General features: G+C 36.4%; 1 protein-coding gene across 1 annotated transcript in view; it reads right to left on the reverse strand.

The window, feature by feature from the left end:
- Positions 1–2,227: 2,227 nt before the first annotated feature.
- ZBTB41 (zinc finger and BTB domain containing 41) overlaps positions 2,228–13,792 on the reverse strand; it is a 40,374-nt gene continuing 28,809 nt past the window's right edge. The window contains exons 7-11 of the mRNA XM_069544985.1: positions 13,398–13,493; positions 11,948–12,054; positions 10,382–10,487; positions 8,864–8,952; positions 2,228–4,525 (exon numbers count right to left, since the gene is read on the reverse strand). Coding sequence (XP_069401086.1) covers positions 3,870–4,525; positions 8,864–8,952; positions 10,382–10,487; positions 11,948–12,054; positions 13,398–13,493 — 1,054 coding nt within the window. The 3' untranslated portion in view covers positions 2,228–3,869. The remainder of the gene's footprint in view (positions 4,526–8,863; positions 8,953–10,381; positions 10,488–11,947; positions 12,055–13,397; positions 13,494–13,792) is intronic.

The raw sequence follows: 13,792 nt of genomic DNA on the forward strand, positions 1-13,792 counted from the left end.
CAACTGCTGCCTCGAACTGAAAAGGCACAAAGCATTCAATCCAGAGACGCCTGGGCATGGAGAAAAGGACACTGTCACAGAGCTGCTGCTCCACATCCGACTTCCCACCCACGATACAGCAGAATGACCTGCTGGAAGAGAACGCAAACTTATACGCACACACACCAGTTAACGGTGTTGTTAATTGATTTGTTAATGACAGAGTGAAAGCAATGAATGATTTTTGAACACCTACTAGCCCTTAACTAATAGCTTATAGTCACTCACTCTGCCAAGATGTTTCGACAATTTTAAGGTTGACAGAAAATTATTAGTGTACCTACTTCATGATGTACCATCACTTTAAAGGAAGTCACATAATAAAGCACCAGTTTAAAACCCTATTTTTGCTACTCCTCTTCAATAAATGACTAAGTTACTTAAAAGTATGCAAAGATCACCGCCTTCATAGCTAGTGAAATCTTGCTGGCATGAAGAACAAACCCTAATCTTAAATGGTATTTTAGGCTGCACAAAAAAATAGGTGGGGTTTGTTACAAAAAAATCTTCAGTTTGTTCTAAAAAAAATTCTAAGGCAAAATTATTTTAGTAGTGTAAAAACTAAGCTTATTATTATTTAGCAATTAATAGTGTCCACTTAAAAGATAACATTCAATTAATTAAACTGAGGAAAACGGAGTATTCTTACTTGTAATTGGCTTGTCAGTATGACTATTCCCGGAGTATTTTCTTCTGTTCTTATTTCTAATACATATAAACACAAACACTTAATCTTAGTATTCAAACTAATGATTTTTTAGAAAATCCATAATCCTAGGACTTCAACTGTGCTTCTTTGGACAAATATTTATTCAAACAACAAAGAATTTAAATTCTTTTAAACTATTTTAAAACCTACTAAAAATCTTTGGCGTATTTAAGTAAAAATGGATTAGGTTAACAAATTTCTACATTTGATAAATTATTCAATTTACATAATAAGTGCTAACTGCTATCAGCTACAAAATTAATTTAAAACAATAAATTATGCTCATAAAATAAAAAATTCTGAATGAGGCTGACCTTAGTTGCAAGATTCAAAATTTTAAGTATAGTTACAGAATTCATGGATTTTAAGAGTTAATGGAGCATTTGTTCCAAATACTCCAAATCAAATGTGACAAACACTTACCTGAAAAGAGCAGGCCTCATTTCATATTTTTTGTGCCAACTTCAAAAACTTATATATACATTCAGTTTGCCCAAATCCATGAGGTTTTCACAATTGTAAGACTTCTTATATTCTAATTTGGAGATCAGAGGCAGCAGATCTGTTTGCCCACTGAGACTATTTCTTCATAAGAATTATATTACCTACTTCCCAGACTGTTCTTAAGATTACATGAGAAAATGCGGTGCCTGGCACCTGGAAAGCATTCATTAATGCTATATTTCTTCCCCTGTTAGTAGCTCTGCCACTTATTAACGATGTAGGCTTAACCTCTGACTCTTCATCTCTAACATGGGAATACAGCATGCCCTTTCTACTTCAGAGCTGGCTATGAGGTTTAAATGAGATAACTGTGAAAGCATTTTATAAAACAGTAAACTACTTTTCAAGTTTAAGTTATCTACAATAATAAGTAAATATAATTATGTTTCACTTTATATAAGAGATGTATTCAAGAAAAGTTCTATACTGTAAACCAATTCCTACAATCAAATTATATTTTTAAAGCATTAGGAGATTATTATTAAAAGAACCCTAAAGTCAATACCTTCAAAAAGCAAAGTATTCTTTTGAATGTGAAAATGCAACACCTTCTTTTTCTGCTACCGAACATACAATATACCGCACACATACACATATATACTATTTGCCTTTGTGTAAGTCCAGACTTTTCTACATTATTTTATATTCAAGGCAGGGTACATTTTTAGAAATGATTTCTTTTCATCATAGTAAGTCTTTTAGTTAAAAGTCTTTATGATAAAAATCATAAAGAGATGTTTTAAAAGTCAGTTTGAAAGACAAATTAATAGTACCTCATATAGTCAAGTTCTATCATGTTAAGTACCCCAGACACAACATTTCCACACAAAAGTAAGAATGCTTTAAAAAGAATATTGATACATTGCTTGTATCTATCAGTTATAGAATTATAACCAAACTTCAACAAATGAGGCAAAACTCAGGTTGGCTTTACTAGTTATATGAGCTACTTTGGTTAACTGCCCCAAGTCTCAATTTTTTTATTTCCACTAGTGTGGTAAATATTCCTGCAAAGTACCTTCATTTCTTAAGTGCTTCAGCAAACAAGTTTCCACATTATTAAGTGGTTAAAATTTTTCACTAAACTTCATTATTTTATTTGTGATTTTTTTTTTTTTTCACAAGGGCTGGGCCAGACTTTACAGTTTACACAAAAAAAGTGCTTAAAGCAATTAGGAGTGTAAACAAAACTGAAATAGAAAACTCTTAAAATTGCTATTTTCCAGTAGTTTACATAAGAACATGCTAATAATAAATCAACCCTGCCTAGTCTCTAATCCTTTGAGCAGCTCCACTAGGAAACATCCTAGCTTTAGTTTAAATTGACTTCGGAGTATGGAAAGTGCACGTCTTTAAGGTATTTCACAATTTTGACTGACTTTTTTGTTTTCCTCATTTAATATCAGTGAGGTTTTGCTCCAACTGCTATTTCCTTTTACCAAGTCCTCAACTTTTGTCTCATACAAAAATAAAAATTAAGGATAATCACAGACATTAGGGTTACGTGCAAAGCAAAAATAAAGATCTAGGTTACATGTATATCTATATACAAGGAATGGTTCGCTCTAATTAAAGTAAATGAACATTCAGTTCAGTTAGACATGAATTTGGTAATTTGTTTGGCACCTGTTCTAATAATTAAACACAAATCTCTAGGTTCTATTTCCCAGAGTTACAGCTGGCAAAGGTAAATGAGACCAAAAGTGGCTTGTTAACTGAATTTTAATTACTTAGATGATGATATATGCTGATATACTGTTAATGTTTCTGAAATAAATGGCAAAATACAGTTAATTTACCTTAAAAAATATCTAGTTAAAACTGCCATATCTTGCTTTTAACACATTTTCAACCTGTATAATTTAATGCTTACATCCGTTTTTCCATTTCTTATTCATAATAATTGAAGCACTGGCAAAAACCAATCATTTGGATAATCATTTCAGTTCTACATTTCATTTAAGAAGCTAATCCTACATTAGTTAGCTTTCTGGTCTTGAGTCTGTCAAAAGACCAAAGAATAGTGATGAGCTGAAATTATGGCCAGATGAAAAAATAACACAGATCTATCCCAAGACTTTCTTATAAACTCAAATTCCTAATTTCATTTTCTTAAAAATCTGGAAGAAATAATCATGAAACTTAAGTCAGGATAAAGAACAGCTGCAATTATCAGTACACTCTGACATTCTTTCTTAGAGGCTACATGTTCCTCCACACTTGTTTAGAAGATGGGGAAAGGAGAAAAGACGAATGAGACTAAAGGAGAATAAAAACTTTCCACTGATGTTTAAAAACAAATACCCCCATAATGTCAACAGCTGATAGTTTTGGAAAGTTAAGAGAGTTAAAAGTTAAAAATTAGCACTAAATAATCTTTAAAAAAAAAAAATCACAAAATGTCTATTTCAAATATTATATACCTCAAAATGGGTCCAAATATTCAAATATGTTCAGTAAACAGAGATACATATTTTTTTGATTGGAAAAGCATCTGAGGACTTGAGAAACTATACAGAAAATGAAAAAATAGCAGCCCCACTAATTTAAAAGCCATCAGCACTAGGCTACCATTGTGCATTGCCACTGAAGAAGTCTGTGGAATGTTTAGATTTGCTCACGAATGATGCTCACTGTTAGATATGTTTTGTACAGCAGTGGTGGTATCAAGGCCCAGTAACGTTCCAAGGTAAGACTGTTCTCTAGGATCGAGCATCTGTTCGGGTCGGACTGGGTGAACTATATTTGCAGGCTGAGGAGTAAGCGTGTATTTCTCCAGAAAAGCTAGGTCAGCGGCTCGAGGGTAATCCGCAGCCGGCGGCTGTGGCGACAAGATCTCGTGAGCGGGGGGCGGGAGGGTGGTGGTGTGGCGCACCAGGTCACCCTGCGTGTCAGGCATCTGCACCGGGACCAGCGTCACCGGGACACACACTTCGGCAGACACGTTCTGTAGCATGGTCTTGGCTCCCGACTGGTAGACTTTGGGCTGGTCCATGTATTGTTTTGTTTCTGTTTGAAAGATCTTATCATCAGATGAGTACTCTACCGGCAAGGACACGAGTTTTTCCTCAGAAGCACTGAGAGGGTCATCAGGAGACTTTATGCCGTGAACGTGGTCAATGTGGTATTTCAGCTTGTCCTTCCGTTTAAATGTTGCATTACAGTGCTGACAGTTGAACGGCCGGGCATCAGAATGAATGACCAGGTGTTTTGTTAAAGTCTTCTTAATTCTAAAAGATTGACTGCAAATTTGACACTTGTATGGTTTTTCACCTGTTTGAACACAAATGAAATTAACTGTGAAATACATTCAGTTAAGACAATGAGATTAAGTAAGCAGTAAATTTTCCACGTGAATACTTACAAGAACTTACTAAAAGCAAGTAATATATGCTATCACAAAGTGGAGACAGTATAATAACTGGTAAAGAGAAAAAGAGAATGAACTCAAACATCAGAAAGATCTGGGTTTGAATTCTAGGTGTACCACTTACCAGGCAAACCTGGAGCAAACTCCCCAACTTCTAAGCACAATTTCCTCACCTGTTATAAAGTACCTGCCTCACAGGCCGGTGAAAGGACTGAATGAGAAAAGTAAATAATAGTGCTTAGCATTATTACCCTGGCACACCGTGAGTACCTGATAAACTCATGCTATTGTTACTACGGCTTGCTCTCACTACAGCCCCTAAAGAAGTAAAGCTAGAGCATTTGGTTTCTTCCTATCAAGAAGCATTAAAAACTAAAACAGCAACTCTGACTAACCTGGGGCTTTGGATTGGAACAAGAAGTAGTAATACTGGTGTCTACGGCCCGAGATTAAAATAAGGAGAGTTGATCAGGATCTAGAATAAGGAAGCCAGTTTTTGGCTGTGCCTGAGTCAGGTTCTCACACTGTAGCTTTTGTTTCTTCCTATTAACAGTATAAATTCCTAAAGTAGCCAGGATGGTTGGTTAATCCCCGAAAGGAATGATTTTGTTACCTTATATGGAGAGAGGGACTTTGAAGATATGATTAAGCTTAAAGACCCTGATGTGGGGAGATTAACCAGGTAGGCCTAAAATCACATAGATTTTTTAAAGTGGTGATAACTGAAGATGAAGGGGTCGGACAGCTGTGACAAGAGGACTCAAACCCACACTGCTGCTTCTGAAAATGGAAGGAGGAGGCTTGGACTCAGGAAATGTGGCAGCCTCTGGAAGCCGAGATCTCAGTTTACGACTACTTACAAAACTAGAACCTCAGTCCTACACCTGAAAGTCAATAAATAATCCAACCGAGTGGGAACAGACTCTTCCCTAGCGACTCTAGAAAGAAATGGAGCCCTACTAACATTGACATTTTTAGCTTGGGTCATTCTTCTCACCTTATAGAGCTGTAACATCATAAGCTTGTACTGGAAGCCACTTGCATGAGAGAAATACATAAGACAAAGTGAACAGTCTAATATACATATAACCGGAGTCCCAGAAAGAAAACAGAGTATAGGTCAGAAGCAGAATTTGAAAGAAAAAATGGCTGACAATCTTACTAAATGAAAGGCATCAAGTCACAGATGCAGTAAGTTCTATATATCTCAAAAAATATTAATACAAAAGAGGAAAAAAAAAGCATATCCGGGCACACTGTAAAAAACTATCAAAAATAAAAGAAAAATCTTAAGCAGCCAATTAAAAAGAAATTCCTTTTAAATGAGCAACAATAAGACTGACAGTATATTTTTCAACAAAAACTGGAGAAGGTCAAAGAGGGAAAAATGACATTTAAAATACTGAAAGAAAAATAACCACTAACATAAATTCTACAGTCAGCCAAATGTTCTCCATAAAGTAAAATAAAAACATTTTCAGATAATCAAAACCTAAGAGAATTTGGTGCCAGCAGATATGCACAAAAGGGAATTCTTCATGCAGAAAGAATATGATTCCAGGTCAAAGAATGGTAATGCAGGAAGGAATGAAGAGTAAAAACGAATAATACAAGTTATTTAAAGCAAAATAACAAAATAATGTCTTATGTCATTTAAAGTATATGTAAAATTAAAACACACACAGTGCATAAAGGGTGAGAGACATGAGGTGTCGTAAGTCTCTGAATTGTCTGAAAAGGGATGATGAGCTGACTTGAGATAGAGTCTAATCATTTAAGAACACACAGTGGGATCTACAGGGTGACTACTAAAAGAATGCTGAAAGAATACACAGTTAACAACTAAACAAGGGGAAATTGGGTAATAAAATACTTCACAATTGCAAGGAAGTGAAGACAAGGGAAAAGCAGCGCAGCGACATTCTGGGAGCGAGGCCTCTGTGGAATGCGGCCACGCTCCTTCCATTCATGCCGTGCCTACGGCTGCTTCCATGTTGCCACAGAGAGTTGCATGCTTGTGACCTGGACTGCTGGGCCCACAAAACCGTTAATGTTTACCGTCTGCTGCTGCTGCTGCCGCTGCCGCTGAGTCGCTTCAGTCATGTCCCACTCTGCGACCCCATAGGCACCAGGCTCTTCCGCCCCTGGGATTCTCCAGGCAAGAACACTGGAGTGGGTTGCCATTTCCTTCTCCAATGCAAGAAAGTGAAAAGTGAAAGGGAAGTCGCCCAGTCGTGTCCGACCCTCAGCGACCCCATGGACTGCAGCCCACCAGGCTCCTCCGTCCACGGGATTTTCCAGGCAAGAGCACTGGAGTGGGGTGCCATTGCCTTCTCCAATGTTTACTCTCCAGTCCTTTACCAAAAAAGTAGGTTGACCTCTGCTTCAAATGATTCCTCCATCTCATTCCATAACTGCCGTAAGTGTTGTCTTAATCTGTAACAGAGCTCATTTCCCCAGTTTTCCATGGGCAGAGGGACTTGCCCCTAATTCTAACTGTGACATATCCAGAGATGAGAATTCTGAAATCACTGGTTACCAATTAATCACTACAAATTAATGTTTTAAAAAAACTTAATGCAGTTATAAAGCCAGCCCTTAATAACTTTCTCCTCTAGGCAATTCCTATAGTTTTACAATTCTTAAATCATCAGTGGTTTCAAATTAAGTTTTAACTATCTCCTACAAATCGTAAGTTTATTCTTACTAGCACTGAGAACAGCATTAATATATCCTCCTCACTTCTTACCCCTATTCACGTGGCCCCAAATCAGGACTTCTTCATCCTCAGGGAGATGCCTTTTATGCTTAACGCAGTTACTGTACCAGTGACAGACTCCTTTCTATTCTGATTTTTTAGAGATGTTTGGCCATGCCAAGTCTTAGCTGCAGCATGGGGGCTCCTAGTCGCGGCATGCAGGACCCAGTTCGCTGACCAGGGATTGAACTCAGGCCCCCTGCATTGGGACTACTGAACCACCAGCCCACCAGGGAAGTCCCAGTAATAGATTTTTTACTGTAATTCTATGCTATTGAAATTGCCCAAATTCAGTTATTTCCAATTCTCATTAAATATGAGAGATATAAAATAAATTCATTTCCCTTCCAGAACAGCAGCTTGACAAATTCCTAACTAAATATAAAGCAAACAGCCATAAATGTATTGATATCTTTCTTTCTTAAAAAGAAGGAAAAGAAAGATAGCACTACGTCGTGTCCAACTCTTGAGATCCCATGAACTGCAGCCCACTAGGCTCCTCAATCCATGGATTCTCCAGGCAAGAACACTAGAGTGGGTTGCCATTTCCTTCTCCAGGGAATCTTCCCGACCCAGGAATAGAACCCAGGTCTCCCACATTGCAGGCAGATACTGCACCGACGTGAGAAGCCCAAAAAGAAGGAAAGAAAGCTTTAAAAATTATTAATTTACATGAGAAGTAAAGAACTATGACAACATATAGGAAAAAATCCAACAATCTATGTTTCAAAATATGATAGAATTGCCAAAGAAAAAAAGGAAAGATTTAGAAAATGATAAGTCCTAGAAAGGGCTTCCCTGATAGCCCAGTTGGTAAAGAATCCGTCTGCAATGCAAGAGACCCCAGTTCGATTCCTGGGTCAGGAAGATCTCCTGGAGAAGGGAAAGGCTACCCACTCCAGTATTTTGGCCTGGAGAATTCCATGGACTGTATAGTTCATGGGGTTGCAACGAGTTGGACACAACTGAATGACCTTCACTTCAAGTCCTAGAAAGCAGCTGAAGTGAATCATTCTACTACAACTACCTATACATCACAACTGAATATGTAAAAAGGAAAACCATACAATGGTTGACTTGATAAGCAACAGCAAGGTCATATCTGAATTACTCTTTTAAAAGATAAGGAAATAAAATAAATGTCTTCACAGAGCCATGCAGATATAGAGGAACCATAAACAACCAGGAAAGGAGAAAATGAGGACTGAAAGTTAAATAAATTCTCTATGGAAAAAATTTTCCCCAAACTCTACAAAATGATATTCAGAAGTACTGAAGCTTACATAATATGGAACAGAATGATCAGACTAATGTCCATTCATGACACCAATTTTAATAAGCAAAAATTTTACTGGCAGGAAAAAAACCAATTTCGCCAAGAACAACAAAGTATAAACATCCATTTATCACTTCTGAATAATTACACTATATATATATATATAATATATAAATAAATATGTATAAAATACCCATTAGGTTTTACCTGAATGTGTCCGAAAATGCATTTCCAGACTTGATTTGCCTTTAAAAATTTTCTTACAAACATCACATTGATGAAAGGTTGCTTTATATCTAAGAAAAGAAAAAGATTTGAGTGTTTTAATAGTGAAAATAAGTTATAACTTCATACATAACTGTCTCGTTATTAAAGCAGAGAATGCCAAATGAACATGGAAATACTTTTTATGCATCAACCTTAACTCTGGTTCTTCCTTCTCCAGTTATACTCGACAAATAAATCTATAAAAAAGATGTCTTTAGATTTTCAACTTTAAACTACTTTAAGCTTTGAATCATCAAACTTTTTTTTTCTGTTACATTTTTTTTTAATTTTAATTTTATTTTACTTTACAATACTATATTGGTTTTGCCATACATTGACATGAATCCACCACGGGTGTACATGCGATCCCAAACATGAACCCCCCTCCCACCTCCCTCCCCACAACATCCCTCTGGGTCATCCCCGTGCACCAGCCCCAAGCATGCTGTATCCTGCATCGGACATAGACTGGCGATTCGATTCTTACATGATAGTATACATGTTTCAATGCCATTCTCCCAAATCATCCCACCCTCTCCCTCTCCCTCTGAGTCCAAAAGTCCGCTATACACATCTGTGTCTTTTTTGCTATCTTGCATACAGGGTCATCATGGCCATCTTTCTAAATTCCATATATAGGTGTTAGTATACTGTATTGGTGTTTTTCTTTCTGGCTTACTTCAAACTTTTATGTATTATTTTCTACTTAAAAATGAGAAGGAAAAGTTATAGGGACCAAAAAAAAAAAAAAAAAAATCAATGAGATGGGTAAGCGGAAGTTAACTACAAAAGTGCACCGTGGAAATGATCTCAAGGCTCCACTCTAGATCCACTCCCAGCAGCCCTTGCAGAACGTGTAAGAGACAAATTCTGGTTCCATGATTATCTAGGTCAGCATTACACTAAGTTTCCTGACACCTTAGACCATTTGCTCCAAATACCTACTCCAAGAACACGAATTCTTAGAACATCTCATACTCACACAATCCAAGTTATTAAGCCTGGATATCTAAACTGTATTAAAAAGTTGATGTTCAAAGACAGTACATACCTCCTTCCAATAAAGTATCATTTATCAGTGTCATTAAAGGGATCTAAATTCTGACATTTTCCAATAATTGCTGTCATACTAAGCACAAAATGTAGGCAGTATGTTCATTTATATTTAGCTCTCCAAGAGCTACTGCAACCAAATATAAATGAAATTCCCAAAGAATGCCACAATTTTATATTAGTCACTCACTTCAATGTCTACCATCTCCCAGTGTTTGAATCAACTGAAATCAAGTATGAAAAATTATGCTACATTCAATTCCTTTACATCTGCAGAGAAGCTAGACAAGCTGCAGAAAGGTCACTGATTAACCCATCCTCAATGAAATAAACTATGAGACAACTTTTCTCCAACCTAGCGTTATCCAAGGTGATGATGATGAGAAACTTTGCCTTTTCACTTACTTTTGCCACACCTTCTCTCCAAGGTGTACACTTTTATAATGAACAGTGAGATGATCCCTACGGCCAAAGCATTTTCCACATTCTTCACACTGATGAGCCTTCTCACCTTAAAGACCCAAATACTTTTGTTATAATAGGCATGCCAATCTTTTTTATCCCCAGAAACAAATTATCCAGCAGTTAAGACACCATGGTAGAAAACAGATACCAGAAAGGTAAAGCCACCCTTTATCTGGGCTATTTGCCTTATATTAATACTCAAATGTATCCTTCTTCAGTGACTCTGTACTTATTTTTAGGAATGTGAATCCTCCTCCCCAGTTGGAAAAGGAATCGGTAGGCTTTCACTGCAGACTTCAAATCTCGACTTTCAGTGTAACAGGGTGAGATAATAAAAGGACTTCACAACTCAGGATTTTTTTTTTTTTAGGAATATATAAGTCTGGATATCAAACACCTCAAATGAATATACAATGAATCCAGATGAGGCTGTCTTATTGTTTATAAAAAAGGACCTGAACATTTTCAGATCTTTATACTTTACTTTTAAAGATTTTTCATCTGTGGGGATTTCTTACATTTGCAATGAGCCAAAATACAAATATAAAGGAAAGTTCTAGATGAGTCCATTTGTCACCGCTATTCTTATATTCAGTTACAAAGGCTTGCTCTTTAAAAATCAGTCTCATTACCCGTGTACAATCAAACCATGTGACTTCTAGAATCAGAAATTTAGAATTGCCCTCCTGGAAATGGAAATGCACAGTGCCAATGAAAAAGTCATCAGACCTTTAGCGCCTATTAACAGTGGTGATAACAACCGCAGCCTGCCTCACTGGGATCATTCAAGAAAACGCTACATCTGCTGCACACTGTTCATTTAAATTATGGTTAAAATAATAATAATAATCACCTGTTCTACTGGGCTCAGAGAGATGGCTCTTTCTCATCATTGTGCTCATAAAGGTGGCTCTCTTAGCACTTCCTGAACATCAATCTGAGAGGAAAATATGAAAGAAATCCCCAGAGTATAAAAATTATAAATACAGAATAAAGATCTGAAACTGATCAGGATTACTAAGGTGCTCTTCTAAAGATATGGTTTCAAAACTTCACTAGTACATAAACTTTAACACCCCAATTACAACGATCCTCTTGAGGGATCTAAGTTTTGCTAGCTTCTTTCAAATCCAATTAAAATGAGAAATATAATCTTGACGTCTTCATTCAAAAAAGTGCCAATGGTAACAACTTCACATACCCACATAATATGCAAAATGCAAATTTGAGAATCTGATTGAAACAAATTTTAAAAGTCAGTTTGTGATCATAAAGGGTAACCAAGTGATTAAAATTACAGAGACCAAAAAAACATGTCACAAAATTACATCTCTTTTTAAAAGAAATACTTAGAAAAGCTTAAAAAGATGCTTTTTAAAAAAAACTTTTAAAATCCGTATTGTTTACCAAGGGGTGACCAAATATACCAGCTATTTAAATTACAGCCAGCAAGTCATGGTGTGGTTTTTCAGGTGCTCTGGAAAATCGTTACAAAATGCGCCTCACCTGAGTGTATCTTCTTGTGCTTCGTAAGGTGATCATGACGAATGAAGGTTTTCCCACATTCATCACACTCGTATCTTTTATCATCATGATGTACTCGTAAGTGAAGTCTATAAAGAAAAAAAAAATAAATGAAGCCCACTGACACCGGTGACAATGGGTGAAAGAGAAAAACTCGATTAGCTTTCAATAACGTGAGCTGGGCTGCTACTGAGCCATGCTCACCCACCACTGTCTGCTCCATCACTGACTTCTAGGGGCCTTCCCGCTTCGCACCTGACTCCAGGGCTCCCACTCAGCTGTTTCTGGGCAGCACTTCGACATCTGCACAGACTCCACTACCTCTGGATGGCATTCCTTCCTGACGTGAGGCTCCTAACCTGCTTCTGGGAACCTACCCGACGTCTAGAAGTGTCAGCTGGTGTTGCAGGACTGAATGGGGTGGAATCAGAATCGACAAGCGAGGTAAGCCCACAAGCGACAGGTGCGTGATGACACAAATCACTAAGAATCAGTCCTATTCTGGGCAGCTGACACCGCTCACACACTGACCACTGAGAACTTAGCAAAGCCGGTAAGGACTCAACTTTCTGACAGCCACACTTCACTCCTTTCCTTCACACCAACCAAATAAAGTGTGGCTCACTTTATAATCACCTAGAAACAGATTATAAAAGGGTATCATAAATAACAGATTATTAGAATTCATTTAACTTGAGCTATTTTTATCCCCACAATATTCCATCTGTATACATCCTAGTGAAATGAATAGCCTTTCCATTCAAGTTGTCAAAACAGGTGTTGATTCTGCTATGACTAAAATCAGTAAAATCACCATTCTGTTTAAACTTAAAAACTGGAAATAGTAGTATAAAAACTAAAATCCTGAGAACACTGATAAGATTTTAAATTGTACACATATTTCACAATAAGTAGTCATCTATTATTTATTCATTTAAAAACAACTTTTCATAAATTGCAAAGGTAGTCAGCATTTAGCTGTAAAAATAATCACTTAAGTTACAACTTATTTTCAGAAAACTTTCTAAAATTGAGAATCCTCTAGTTTTCAATTTTGTCATATTTTTGTAACAAAAACATTCTTTGACAATTAGGACTGAAAAAATACACCAACTTTAGAACACCAGAGTTTTCATGAATTTTGATTCAAAGAAAAGTAATGAAATATTTAAATAAAAACGACTTAGTACAGCATTACTCTTAGTGATGAAGAAATACATTAACATATTCTATACCACAGAATTGAGAAAATATTAAAAGGCATAAAGAAGAGGCAAAAGTCTATAAACTTTTCTGCACAGCTTTGCTTCATCACAAATGTTAAGACATGTTTTAATTCATCAACCAACTAAAACAATGTTAAGAAAAGAGAGTATAAAATGGAGATAGAATTTTATCTTACTTAATATAGGGGAAAAATGGCTTGACCTACCTGTATGAGCTTCCATGACGAAAACTTTGTCCACAGATACTACAGAGATGAGGCTTTTCTCCACTATGGATTCTCAAATGTTCTTTCAAAGTAGTTCTGTATTAAAAAAAAAAAGTATACACACATGTATATACAGCTATAGATTTTTTTAATGCCAACCTAATACAGAAATACATATTTAATACATAAACACAGATTTCTAGAAAGCTTACTAGAAAGTTGTTCAAGCTACCATAATGTCAACTGTTCCCCTTCTCCTACATTTCCACTTCTTACTGGATTAGTTGCACCAGTATACAAACATGTTTATTATGTCTCTCTTCTTAAAAAAAGTAAATAATTTAGCTCTGGCCTCCTTTGCTAGTGGTTTGCTAGGACTGGAAAAGGTCAGTTTT

Source organism: Ovis canadensis, chromosome 12 (genome assembly GCF_042477335.2).
Source record: "Ovis canadensis isolate MfBH-ARS-UI-01 breed Bighorn chromosome 12, ARS-UI_OviCan_v2, whole genome shotgun sequence".
Taxonomy (NCBI): Eukaryota; Metazoa; Chordata; class Mammalia; order Artiodactyla; family Bovidae; genus Ovis; species Ovis canadensis.